This window comes from Geotrypetes seraphini, chromosome 5 (genome assembly GCF_902459505.1).
Source record: "Geotrypetes seraphini chromosome 5, aGeoSer1.1, whole genome shotgun sequence".
NCBI lineage: Eukaryota > Metazoa > Chordata > Amphibia > Gymnophiona > Dermophiidae > Geotrypetes > Geotrypetes seraphini.
The window spans coordinates 142,213,374-142,227,547 of NC_047088.1; the positions used below are offsets into that span (position 1 = coordinate 142,213,374).

Here is a 14,174-nt window from a genome sequence, read left to right on the forward strand (position 1 = left end):
AAATGGTTTTAAAAAATCAGATTCAAACCTTTTGAGAGTGAGACCAGCTAAGACCCTTTTGGAAGGCACGATATACTTATACACAAATACCCCTCTGGTCTTCCGGCTAGAAAGGGAAGAAAAGGGCAGGCATTAAACCAATTCAGAAAAGAGGGGTGGAGGGGGGGAAGCACAGATCCCAATTACTAGCAAAAGTTCCTCGAGGAGGAACTAGCAAGCAACCACAGCTCTTCCAGTGTTAAGCTCAACAATGCACAATTGTTTGCAAGAGGTAATCAAAAAAGAACTCTGGGTGGCAGATGCTCAGTGTACCATAAACAGCATGAAGAACAGGAGAAGATCCCATCTTTCATGTCCAGCAGGGGGAAGCCCCGACTCTTCTCTGACGGTTCTTTTTTCCCAGGAACTACTAGTATTGCTTAGTGTAGTGCAGCTGGCTGAGAGGTGGCATAAGCAGAAGACGGAGAGCAACGGAGACATGGCAGCAAAGCTAAGAGGGAGGCTTTAGGAAACTGCTGCAATTCCTCTTGTACCAGAAGCCCAGGCTTCTGCCCCGCAGAGCACCCTGCAGGCTCAAACTGTTGCCCATCCCCAGCCGGAGCTCCACCTGGGACATGCATGCTTATATGCCCGAATCCGTGGCTTTCCCTTTTGGGGCGCCCTAGCCAGGGAGCGCCTACGCTGGATGAAGCCCTACCAGATCGTGCAAGACTGTATCCTCAGCCGAGGCAGGGTGAACTGGTTTCTCAGAGGGCCGTTAAACGTGGCAGGAAAGTCACTTCTTTTGTAAAGTGGTGCGAGCTTTTAAGAGATACTACTATTGACAGATTTTTATCCTGATCTGATCGTGTATTTCTTCTGCACGAATGTGTTCACTAGAAAACGAAACCCAGCTCTTTGCAGACCTTGAAGTTGGTAGCCGAATCGGCGAGGCCGATTTCTTGTAAAAACAAATTGATTCGAATCGATTCACCCGAGGTGAATCAGTGAATCGATTTGAATCGGAAATCGGGCAGCACTACTAAGCACACCTCCCTTCCAAGATAAAAGTTTGTCAGCTGAAGTTAAAAAAAAATAGAACAATGTCATCTGAGTAGAAATGTGCATTAATATTAAATGATTATAGGAATAATGCTAAAGAAATGAAAGCGTTATTAAATAACAAAGGAGAGATAATAGGACCCTGAGGTACACCACAAATGAGTGGGTAAGAGGTAGAAGAATGAGATTGAAAGTGTAGAGAGAATGAACGACCTACTAAGAAGGAAGCAAACCAATTGAGCACTGTGTCTGAGAGTCCAATTTGAGATAGATGAGTTAGCAGAAGTTCATGGGGAACTGAATAGACTTTATAAAAGACTCCTACTGGGCATACATTTATAGAACTAGCCTTGTAATGATAAAGTAATGGCATCATATCAAATAAACATAATCTGAATGACACATAATTTTCATTAATAATCTGGTTATTTGTGATGAAAACTAGCAAACTGCCACAGGAACACAAATGGCAATAAAAATTATTACAAACTCAAGGAAATTTGATCATGTCACTCCACTTCTTAAAAATTCTCAGTGGCTGCCGATCTCTTTCAGAATTACTTATAAAATAGCCCTTTTAGCCTTTACAGTTCAACAGTCGAAATTACCATCTTTCTTGAATAAACTTCTAATCCCGCATGCAACACCAAGGATGCTCAGATCTACAAACCAACACCTCCTTTCAATTCCATCACTAAAGATCATACATAAAAGGTGTACAGAAATTTTTTCGGTTACTACTCCTCAAATGTGGAATTACTTACCAATTCATTTGAAATTAACTGCCCTGGAGAGATTTAAAGGCACCCTCAAAAGCTTTCTGTATATAGACGCTTTTGATACATAACAAGTTTAAAACTGACAGATTAACATAGAAACAGACGGCAGATAAGGGCCACGGCCCATCTAGTCTGCCCACCCTAATGTCCCTCCCCTACCTTTACCCTGTGAATAGATCCCATGTGCTGATCCCATTTGGCCTTAAAATCAGGCACGCTGCTGGCCTCAATCACCTGTAGTGGAAGACTATTCCAGCGATCAACCACTCTTTCAGTGAAAAAGAATTTCCTGGTGTCACCTCGCAGTTTCCCGCCCCTGATTTTCCACGGATGCCCTCTTGTTGTCGTGGGACCCTTGAAAAAGAAGATATCTTCCTCCGCCTCGATGCGGCCCGTAAGATACTTGAACGTCTCGATCATGTCTCCCCTCTCTCTGCGCTCCTCGAGCGAGTATAGCTGTAATTTGTCAAGCTGTTCTTCGTATGGAAGATCCTTGAGTCCCGAGACCATCCGGGTGGCCATTCTCTGCACCGACTCCAGTCTCAGCATATCCTTGCGATAATGTGGCCTCCAAAATTGCACACAGTATTCCAGGTGGGGCCTCACCATGGATCTATACAATGGCATAATGACTTCCGCCTTAAGGCTGACGAAACCCCTTCGTATGCAACCCATGATTTGTCTTGCCTTGGACGAAGCCTGCTCCACTTGATTGGCAGACTTCATGTCCTCACTGACGATTACCCCCAAGTCTCGTTCTGCTACCGTTTTTGCTAGGATCTCGCCATTAAGGGTATAAGACTTGCATGGATTTTGGCTGCCCAGGTGCATAACTTTGCATTTTTTGGCATTGAAGTTGAGTTGCCATGTCCTAGACCAGCGCTCCAGTAGGAGTAGGTCGTGCATCATGTTGTCAGGCATTGAATCTTCGTCTGTTGTGCATTTGCCCACTACATTACTTAGTTTGGCGTCATCGGTGAATAATGTTATTTTACCTCGAAGCCCTTCTGCCAAGTCCCTTATAAAGATGTTGAATAGGATCGGGCCCAAGACTGAGCCCTGTGGCACTCCACTGATCACCTCCGTCATTTCGGAGGAGGTGCCGTTCACCACCACCCTTTGAAGCCTACCTCCAAGCCAGTTCCCAACCCATTGCGTCAATGTGTCACCTAATTCTATAGACCTCATCTTGCTCAGCAACCTGCGGTGTGGTACGCTATCGAATGCTATGCTAAAGTCCAGGTACATGATGTCCAGGGACTCCCCAATATCCAGCTTCTCCGTCACCCAATCAAAGAAGCTGATCAGGTTGGATTGGCATGATCTCCCCTTAGTAAATCCATGTTGTCGGGGATCCCGTAGATTCTCTTCATCCAGGATCTTATCCAATTGGTGTTTGATTAGAGTTTCCATTAGTTTGCTCACTATCGATGTTAGACTCACTGGTCTGTAGTTTGCTGTCTCCATCTTTGAGCCTTTCTTGTGGAGTAGAATGACGTTAGCCGTCCTCCAGTCCAACGGGACGCTGTCTGTACTAAGGGAGAGGTTGAAGAGTGCGGACAGTGGCTCCGCCAAGACATCACTCAGCTCCCTAAGCACCCTGGGGTGCAGGTTGTCCAGCCCCATTGCTTTGTTAACCTTGAGCTTTGACAGCTCACCGTAGACACTGCTGGGCGTAAACTCAAAGTTACTAAAAGGGTCAACTGAGCCAACCCTTGTCTGAAGCTGAGGGCCAAGCCCCAGCGCTTCTCGGGTGAAGACTGAACAGAAGTATTCATTTAATAGTTGGGCTTTTTCCGAATCCCATTCGCCACAACCACTATCCTGTTCTTTCAAACAAAGTGGTATTTTAGGCAGCATTTAATCCTTTCCCTAATGTTTTAACCCATCTATGTTCTTTTTCTTTAAAATTGTAATTCCATCCTTCATCCTTCCTCGCAAGTCTGTCTATAGTCAATATTCATTGTCTAAATGTTATGATATGTCTATTTTTTAATGTTAATCGCTTAAAAATTTTTTATATAAGCGTTTTATAAAATTTTTAATAAAACTTGAAACTTAAAACTTGAAGGACTCACTATAATTATGCCAATTAACAACTTATGGCCAAATTAAAGTACATTTAGTATGAAGGTTCCATTAACTTCCTCATAGTATATGGGTAAACAAACAAACTGGGAAATTTAGCTTGTTTTTCCCTCACCTTTTTCATGCAATGGTTGGTGGCAGTTGTTGCAATTTAGACAACTCGCTTGCACCAACCCAAGCCCTCTTTCTGATGCTTCCCACCTACATGGAAGCAAGAAATTACTTTAAAGAGAAGACTCAGTGGTTGGCACCGGAAGATTGCCTGAATTGCTGCCGCAGACCACTGGGGATGGGCCAGGAGTGATACGAAAAAAACTCTTGCAGTGTACTAGTTGAAAAACAGTGCCCTAAGCAAACCTTCACCCTTAAACCCTTTAATTAACTTTCCAAGTCTGCCCTCCCTCAGAAAGATGCTTTGAAATATTAAATTTATATCAGAGATACAAATAATGAGGGCAATCCAGGTAAAATGACTGTTAGAAAACAGCCCACTCTTTTCTGTGGTAAAAGTACATGCGAATAGCCTTTTGAATTTGTGTAGCTGTTAAGACCTATCCTTTTGCTTTGACTACAGTCATTTGTTGTTGCCCTAGGCAACTGCTTAGTCTTGGCCAATTTTAGGATTATCCCTTCTCTCAACCTGGAACTTAGGCCCCGATGCATTAAAGTCAGCAACTGTTGCTAAACCAGTTTTGACTGGTGAGGGGAAGGGGAAAGCCCACTGTTTTGAAGAAGCAGGTCTGCTGGCCGGAGGGAGTATAAGCATCTAGCTAGCCAGCCAGCCGTGTAAGCAAGGGGAGGGGTGTTGTTGGAAGCAAAGGGTGTTGCATGGTGGCAGGAGGGAGTGGGCATCTCTCTCACTGCCAGGGGTGTGTCGGGGGGGGGGGGGGGGGCGTTGCTTGGCAGCAGGAGGGAATGGACATCCCTTCTGCCTATCTTCGATTTGTTTATTTGTGCATTTATTCTGCACATGTGCTGATCGCTATCACCAGCAATGGGCACATGCAAATTTAGCAAACCTTTGATACTCTCCACCAACCTCATTTGCATGCGCATTTTTTTGCAGAATGGCTCGCTTTTTTAAAATCACTACAATAACGGCTGCAACAGCGACCCATCGGCTTTTACCGTGAAGTTTTGAGAATCTAGTCCCTAGTGAGGTTCATCCAAAGCGAACAACATAGACTTTACTTTTCTGAAAGTCCCTAGAAGAGGACAGAATCTGAGTGTGGTAGACCCATATGAGAGAGAAAATCACGAGTGAACAGATTTTGGCTGACAAAGTTTGTGTGGAGTATAACGGCTTGGCGGGGAAGATACAGTGGCCCTGAGCTACACAGTGAGGGTGGGACCCAGGAGCAGCTAACCACAAGTGTGAATGAGTTGTGGGAACCCAGTGGAGATGGTTTGGAATTGACTTGGAATCTGAATCAACTTCATACATTTGAAGGAGTTGTAAATAGTTTCTGTTGACTCTACAATCAAGTTAAAGTTCCAGTTTTCAACTGCCTTTCTGTGTCAGCCCGATTCCTGGATAGGAGGTTAGATGAGAGACTGGGCATGGTGATTGAGATTCCAGGATTGTAAGTCCTCCAGCCTACTGGGTTTACCTGGCCTTGGCCTTTACCAAAGCTCAGAGACTAAAAGTAATACCAGAGAGCAAGTGAGGACTTTGTATGAGGTATTGGTTTAATCATCTTTTTGTGAGCCCTATTTACTGGTGTCCACCCTGAAGAGCTGGCCAGGGAACATGGTAAAACCAGGATTTGCAGGATTCTCAGGATCTCCAGGATGTAGGGCAGACCACCTTAAGAATGGATGCTCATTTTTTAATGACAGCAACAGGCTGTCTTTCAGTGGGGAATTTCTCTGTAAAGTCCCGCCCCCTATGATGCAGTTCTATTCTTCTGTGGGTGGGCTTGGCAGAAAAAAATGATGTCAGCAAAATGGGAGGGGACTTCCAGCAGAATGACAGAAAATCAGTCAACACAGTTGGTGCAAATTGCAGAGCTAAATAGTGGAAGCTGCTGCAGGGAGTAATTATGGGGGACTGAAAGAGACATAAAATACAATCAATATGTTCCAGAAAGAAGAAATAAAAATAGCATACAAAGTAAAGTGAAGGGGTGGGGGTGGGGGACGGTGGCATCCACATTTTGTACTCCTTCCTTATCAAAAGCACAGGACCTACTAGGATCCTGCAATTCTGACCCCAGGAAGGGCTGCATCTATCTGGTTTCAGCACCCTCAACCACCTATAAGGCAGGAAACATCCATTCCATGCACTCTTTCCCTATCAAAAGCACAGGATATGGCAGGATATTTCAGGATGTGCAGGATTTGCAGGATATCCAGAATCCAGTATGCCAGGGTGTGTCAGAATGTACCAGGATCCTGCAATTCTGACTCTAGGAAGGGCTGCATCTATCTGGCTTCAGCACCCTTAACCACCTATAAGGCAGGAAACATCCAGTATATGCACTCTTTCACTATCAAAAGTACAGGATATGCCAGGATATGCAGGATTTGCAGGATATCCAAGATCCAGCAGGATCTGTCATAATCCTGTAATTCTGACCCTAGGAAGGGCTGCATCTATCTGCTTTCAGCACCTTTAACCACCTATAAGGCAGGAAACATCCATTCCATGCTCTCTTTCCCTATCAAAAGCACAGGATATGTCAGGATGTACCAGGATCCTGCAATTCTGACCACAGGAAGGGCTGCATCTATCGGCTTTCAGCACACTCAACCACCTATAAGACAGGAAACATCCATAATTCCAATCAAGCAGACAGCATATTCTCAGATGTGGGTGACGTAATCCTTGGAGCCCTGGTACAGACAGCTTAAAAAGTGTATTGACATATTAAGAATTTTAAAAAATTCACGACTGACCGCACCACACTTGCGAGTGCCTTCCTGCCCGACCTAGGCTTGCGACTCCTCAGTGTTTAGTTTTCCGCGGAGCTAAGTTGTATTTTTTTAATATCATTCAATTTTGCCTTGTTGCCTTCCTGCTCTCGTGTATTTTCTTTTCTCCCTTTTTTCTTTCTTAAAAAAAAATAATAAAGTGGGTTTATTTTTTTCCTCTTGCAGGCAGAGAGCTAGAGGAGGTGAAGGTGGTATGGGTGAGAGTAGGAGAAGTGAGGGGGCACCTGCTGCTGTGATGTGGGTGAGGTTCAAGCAGGAAGAGAGTGGATGATCGAATGAGAGGGAGAAAGTATTGGATCTTTAGAGAGTGGAGAAGAGGATAAGAGAAAGGGAGAGGCAATGGGTTTAAAGAGTGAGTGGCGAGGTGTTAAGGGATTCAGTGACTTGGGGAGAGATTGGGGATCGTTAATACCAGTAGGAGGGGAAGTAAGGGAAGGAGGAAGAGGAACAGGAAAGAAACTTGCTTGTTGGCTAGTCTAGAGAGCAGAGTGTCACATGCCCATCTCAGTCATTGAGTTTGATTTGCCTGAGGTGCTCTTCCCATCGATGTCCCATCCGTTGATGGGTTATAAGAAGTGTAGCATGTGTCAATAGCCCATATCTCTCACCAACCCACATTGTTGGTGTCTGTAGTGCCTAGGCCTGGAACATCGTGTTGAGTCCTGTTCATGTTGTTCATTGCTTCAAAAACATACCATCAAAAGCCACAAATTAAAGCAGGAAAAGTTATTTGGCACCAGCATGAACATCGATAAAACTTCCCAGCCATCAAAACTGACACTGGTGTCGGAGGACATCGCTCCCTCTGGTAAGCCTGTTAAGAAGCCACCAGCTTCCCGGTCTGTGTTGCAGGCCACTATGGCATCGAGTCCAATCATGCCAGCCAAGTGATAACCTCTTATGACTCGCTTCTTTTCCATTGAAAGTTGCATCTTCATTGGAGTCACCCTTTCTGAGGCGAGCTGAGGCACCTTTGGTACCGGCAGAAAAGCCGACGGTACCGGTGCTATCTTTTTGGGAAAAGCTGGATGCGCTTTTCCGCTTAGAATTTGGTGACATGTTTCACCTTATGACCTCTGCACTGACTGCTCTGGTACCGGCCTAGCCTGAGCATGACACTGTGAGGTCTGGCTCTTCGGTACCTCATCAAAGCACCTCAAAACACCGATCATCTCATCAATCCTGCACAGCATCTTCTTGTCATTCATGTTCATCAAGGCATCATCGATCATCGCCTTCTCATTCCAGCAAATGTTCTTCCAAGAGGAAACACCATTCTCTTGCAGATACTTCCCAATGTCACAGGTCTCTGACACTGATCCCATGTAAGAAACATCACTCTTCTCATCATGCTTCTAAACATACCAAGTTTTCCACACTGACTTCGTCCAAAAAGAAGCATCCTCCTGACCATGCTTCTAAATGTCTACGATCCCCAATTTCTGCTTCGACTTCATCATCTGATGAGTATTGGTGCACACAGACATCATCACAATTCATCTTCACAACCACATGGAGAAGTCCGCATCTTCAGTTTGATTCAGATGCTGACTTCTCCATTTCCTCTACTGAGGTTTGTGACACGTTTGAGGAAAAATCTCCATGCCAGTCTCCTCCTAAAGTGAAATCTCCCACGGGAGGGCCATTGGGGGGTCGGTAGGAGGGGTTGGGCACCCTCCTGCTGCAATCATTGGGGGGGGGGGGTTCTGTCAGCAGGAAGGGTTGAGCACCTTCATGCCGCGATTGTCGGGGGGACGGGTTCTGTCAGCAGAAGGGGTTGGGCACCCTCCTGCCGCAATCGCTAATCACGGCAGGGAGATCCTTGCCACGATTAGGTATAGCAGCCGCGTCTACTTACCATGTAGGCCAGCATTTTGCTAGCCTACATTGTAAGTGTCTCCCATTCTGCTAGGGAAACGCGTAGGGCCACCTAGGTTTGCTTAAGGCTACTGCCTAGAATTAGGCGAGCTTAGGCGGGCCTCTCTAGGCTCCCTGGAGGCACCTTCAATATAGGTGGCCTGCCTGGGGCGCATTTTTTTTTTTTTTTTTTTAGAAAAAGTGCCTCCCGATTGGCTGATTAGACAGCTGTAGGACGTATACAGCTGCCTACAATCGGGAGCACTTTGCAGAATCAGGGCCCAAAAGCACATTCCAGTCTGCCCATCCGCAGTAACCATTATCTCTTCCTCTCTCTAAGAGATCCCATGTGCCTATCCAATGCTTTCTTTAATTCAGACACAGTCTCTGCCTCCACCACTTTTTCCAGAAGACTGTTCCATGCAACTACTAGCATTTCTGTAAAAAAGTATTTCCTTAGATTAATCCTGAGCCTATCACCTCTTAACTTCATCCTGTGCCCTCTCATTCCAGAGCTTCCTTTGAAATGAAAGAGACTTGACTCATTCACATTTATGCCGCATAGTTATTTAAATGTCTCTATCATATCTCCCATTAATGTAATTGTATTTACCATTACCTCTTTCCAAATTGATCTGCAGTGCCTCTTCCCAGGGCCCAAAACTGTCGGGGGGTTGGGGGGGGGTTGGGGAGGGAGCACCACTAAAGGAAGGTAAAAAGTCAACTCACCTTGCAATTTTTTTTTCAAACGGAAACAGCACCCCCCCCCCCCCCCGGCGACATCAACGGTGACGGCCCCTGCTCCCGGCGTCAACGGCAATACAGCCGGCTCTGCTCCAGGAAGGTCCTGCGATAACTGCGTCTGCCGGTCCATCCCCTTCCGACATCACTTCTTCCGGAGCAAGTGACATCGGAAGGGGATGAACCAGCAGACTTAGTCATTATTGAACCTTCCTGGAGCAGAGTCGACCGCATTGCTGTCCATGCCACCAGCTGTTCTAAAGATTTCTGCTTTCGAGCTGCCTTTTGCCAAGGAGATCAGAGAGCAGAGCCGGCAGCATGGAACCTTGCATTTGTTTGGAGGGAGAAAGAAAGGAGCATGGAAGGGTGGTGGAGGGAGAGAAAGGGGGCAGGGTGGTATGGAAGGGTGGTAGAAGGAGAGAAAGGGGGCAGATGCTGATGGAATTGGTGTGTAGGGAAAGGGGAGAGAGACATAAGGGGGAAAGATTCTGGAGGGAATTGGGTTGGAGGGAAAGAAAGGGGGCAGATGCTGATGGAATTGGGGGAAGGGAGAGGAGAGAGTGAAATGCCAGACCTTGGGGTGTGGAAGAGGAAAGGGAAGGAGAGGAGAGGAAAGAGATGCCAGGGAAGGGAAGATGGATGCCAGACAATGGGCGTGAAGGGAGAGAAGATGCAGATATAGAAGATGAAGATATAGAAGGGGCAGAAAGAGGGTAGAGAGAGATGAAATGAAGAGAGTGATAAGAAGATGAGGAAAGCAGAAACCAGAGAAGACACGGTAGAAAAAAAGTTTTTATTTTTTTTGCTTTAGGGGAGATGTATTGCTGTTTCTGTGGTGTTGCATTTTTTGCAGGTGGTTCAATTTAACCTTTGTCTATGTATTTCTATTTTATCCCCACTTTTGCAAAACAGTAGAGCATTTTTTACTGCTGGCCGTGGTGGTAACAGCTCCAACGCTCAGAATTCTATGAGCATCTGAGCTGTTACCACCGAGGCTAAAAACCACACTACAATTTTGTAAAAGGGGGAGGGGTTAGTTTGTGATCACATATTCCATACTAGGCGAAGGTGTTTTCTGTGTTCTGTGTGTTCGAAAGACATGGTTTTCTGTTAGGATTGACTGTGAAGGATTGATCTGTACTAGTCTGGCTTGTTTAGTTTTACAATGGGAGTATTGATGTTGTACTGGTCACTGCAGTTTTTCTAGGTACACTCTTGTGCGACGTGTGGATTGTTTCTAAAAATCATGTTTTTCATACAACTGGGGGGGTGTCAAAAAAATTATGGGCCCCGGGTGTCCCATATGCTGGATACGCCACTGTGGTGAGGTTTTGCTTTTTCCCTTGGAAAATAAATGACACACTTGTGACATCGGCGTCTCCCCTCTCTCTCTCTCTCTGTGCTACTAATTAAAAATAATAAATAGTAATACCATTGAGTGGCAGCAGCGAGAAGAGGGCAGTGGCTGCCGTGCGGGGCAGGAGAAGAAGAAGGAGTGGTAGCTGGAAGTGGCACAGGGCGCAGTTCTGCAGGCTGCTCTGGGGAACACTAGATTTTAAAGTGAATCCTGCAGTGGTGTCTTTGACTGGTTATAGCCTGGAGATCGAGGCGACCTGCAGGTAAGTGAGGTTCTGCCCAGGGATTGTGTCATGGAGAGCGGGAGCTGCAGGCAGGTAGGTGATCTTCCTGTCTAGGGAATGCTGGCTGCAGACGGGCTGGTGGATGGGGACGTCGTGTTTAATATAGTAACATAGTAAATGGCAGCAGATAAAGACCTGAACAGTCCATCCAGTCTGCCCATAAGTTATACCTAACGTGACCATTTATTTTTTTCATCAAAACGGGACATCTATTAATATTCAGTCCTGCCCCTAATCCCGCCCTAGCACCACCCCCAATCCCACTCTAACCCTGCCTCCAATCCCACCCTAGCCCCGCCCCCAATTTCTTCCATTCATTTTTCATGTACACACAATATCTTATTATTTCATAATGGTAGCCATAAAATTTTAAAAAACACAAAGCACCCTATACGCAGAGAAAATGTTAATTATCATTTATATTTGGGGGGTTTTCAAAGATGTCACCTCAGTAACTATAGAAAAATAGACAAATATAGTGCAAAATATAGACAGCAGATATAAATTCTCAAAACTGACTCATTTTGATCACTAAATTGAAAATAAAATCATTTTTTCCTACCTTTGCTTTCGGGTTATTTCATGAATCTCTGGTTGCATTTCCTTCTGACTGTGTATCCTTTTTTTCATTTCTTTCTTTCTGCACTCAGGCCCAACAATTGTCCCTCCCTCCTTCCTTCCTATGTCCTTAGTGCCCCCAGTGCCTCCTTCCTATGTCCCCCCCACTGCCTTCCAGCCTTTGTTCCACCCCTCCCCCGAAGTCAGCCTGCCTGTCTACCGCCCTCCCTCCCTGCCATGCCATAACCAGCCTCCCTCCTTCCCTTCTTCCAGTACCAATTCAAACCCCCCCCCCGGGTCCACCGTCACTGCCTGCCAGCCTCTCTCCCCACCTACTTCCAGGACCAATTCAACACCCCCCTCCCCTCCGGTCCGCCGCCGCCGCTGCTTGCCACCCAGAAACTTTCAGTGGAACCCTCACAACCCTCCCCCCATCAATTCCCCCTCCTCTTCTATCTAGGATTATCAGACATTCGGATTTAGACAGAAAAGTCCTCTTTTTAAAGGAGTGTCCAGATGTCTGTCTAAAATGTGAGTTTGTCCGGGTTTTCCTCTCCCCTGTTCCCCGCCTACCTCGGTTTCTTGGCTGCTACTCGTATTTTTGGGAGGCATTAACTATTCAACCAGTGCAGCTCTGGAACTCACACTTTGAAAATCAAGCCTCGTTCTGGAGCTGCAATTGCTGCACTCATAGCGATCCAAGCCTCGTTTTGGGGCTCCAAATGGTTTCGTTCATTACAACACAAAGCCTCATTTTGAGGCTCCAGTAGCTCCTCTCAGGATCAACCAAGCCTCACTCTGGTCCTCACTGAAGGGAGGTAAATAGAGAGGCTAGCAAGCAGCAACGGCTGCAGTCCTGGGGAGGGGATTGAATCAGGCGCAGGAGGAAGGGAAAGAGGGAGGATGGCTTTGGCATGGCAGGGAGAGGAAGTGATCGCCTGTCCCGTTGTCCCTGAAAACGGGACATTTTGGTGTCCCGAAGCTGTGTGTGGGGACAACGGGACAGGGGATCTAAAAACGGGACTGTCCCATACAAAATGGGACGTATGGTCACCTTAGTTATACCAAATATATGATTAGATTAACTAGTCTCTTCCTTGGGGTGGGGTGGGGTGAGGCAGGGCATGGGCAGGGATAGGGAGCCCAGTGTACTTGTGTGCCTAGGGGCCCTTGAAGAATTAATTCTGCCCTGCCTCTTCCTTGCCCTGCAGATCCTGCAATTGTGTGGCTTTAATAAGATCTTTAACATATAACTACTCCTCCTCCTTTTCTTCCTGAACAGATTAATAAGATCTTTAACATATAACTACTCCTCCTCCTTTTCTTCCTGAACAGATTATAGCCCAGTATAACTACATCCCAGTCATGGGTCTCAGTGATCACCACTATATCCAACTCATCTTCTTCAATCACAGCTTCTAGATCCAGAATCCTGTTTTCCATACTAAAAACATTAGTATATACTGCTTTTCAGACATTGCCCCCTTTTCCCATCTGTGTAGAGCAGTGGTCTCAAACTCAAACCCTTTGCAGGACCACATTTTGGATTTGTAGGTACTTGGAGGGCCATAGAAAAAAATAGTTAATGTCATATTAAAGAAATGACAACTTTGCATGAGGTTAAACTCATTATAGTTTATAAATCTTTCCTTAATTGCTTCTGGTAATTTCAGCCTTACACAGCTGAAAGCAGTGCAACATGCAGAAAGTGAAGTTTAGATAGTTTTTCACTTTCTGCATGTTGCACGGCTTTCAGCCGTGTATAGCTGAAATTATCAGAAGCAATTAAGGAAAGATTTATAAACTATAAAGAGTTTTATCTCATGCAAAATTGTGATTTAGATTTTAAAGTATCAACTGCAAGAGACAAGATTTTGGTGTAGTCCTCTAGGGGTTTTTTTGCAGAGGGGAGAATCAATATCCGACTTGTGCCTGGAAAACTTGTGCCTTAAGTGTCTGGTGGTTGCATCTGCAACCGCCTTCAGCTCTCACCTCCTCCAGCACCAGGACACAACCACCATCTTACATCAAGCAGTCACCGCAAGGAGAGGTGCCAAATTTCTCAAGAGTTCACGAGATTACGTACACATGCACAAGTTGCACTGCCTCCAATGGTTACCTTATATTCTGGAACGTTGCCCACCTCACTGCTGTAATTTCACACAAGCGTTTTCCAGTGTCTGTACGCGATTGCCCTCTCCACTCCACCTCACAATTGCATACAGATGTAGGAAAGTGCTTGTGTGAGGTTACAGCAGTGAGGCAGACAATGTTCCAGAACAATGGTAACATATTGAGGTCCTCAAAATAGTGGCCCCGTACTGCGAGTTTGAGACCATTGGTGTAGAGGTATACAGTGGTTTACTCGCCTGAGGACTTATACTCACCCAGGGCTCTGAGCACTTTGCCCCATTGCTTCTGGTTTAAAGCCCTCTTCAATCGATTAGCCATCCTGCTGCCGAAGACATTTCTTCCCTTCTTTGATAGATGCATACCATCCCTGCTTAGTAGTCCTTAGAAAATCCACCCATTGTCC

General features: G+C 45.8%; 1 protein-coding gene across 4 annotated transcripts in view; it reads right to left on the reverse strand.

Annotated features, from left to right (window-relative positions):
- The window catches only part of METTL21A (methyltransferase like 21A), a 91,799-nt gene extending 79,453 nt beyond the window's left edge, over positions 1-12,346 (reverse strand). For 2 of the 4 annotated variants that reach the window (XM_033945111.1, XM_033945110.1), the window contains exon 1: positions 11,643-11,698. In XM_033945111.1, the coding sequence (XP_033801002.1) occupies positions 11,643-11,680 (38 nt within the window). In that variant the 5' untranslated portion in view covers positions 11,681-11,698. Of the gene's footprint in view, positions 1-28; positions 98-11,642; positions 11,699-12,211 lie in introns of those variants that run through there. The other 2 variants (XM_033945112.1, XM_033945113.1) reach the window with 2 other exon arrangements.
- Between the last annotated feature and the right edge of the window lie 1,828 nt (positions 12,347-14,174).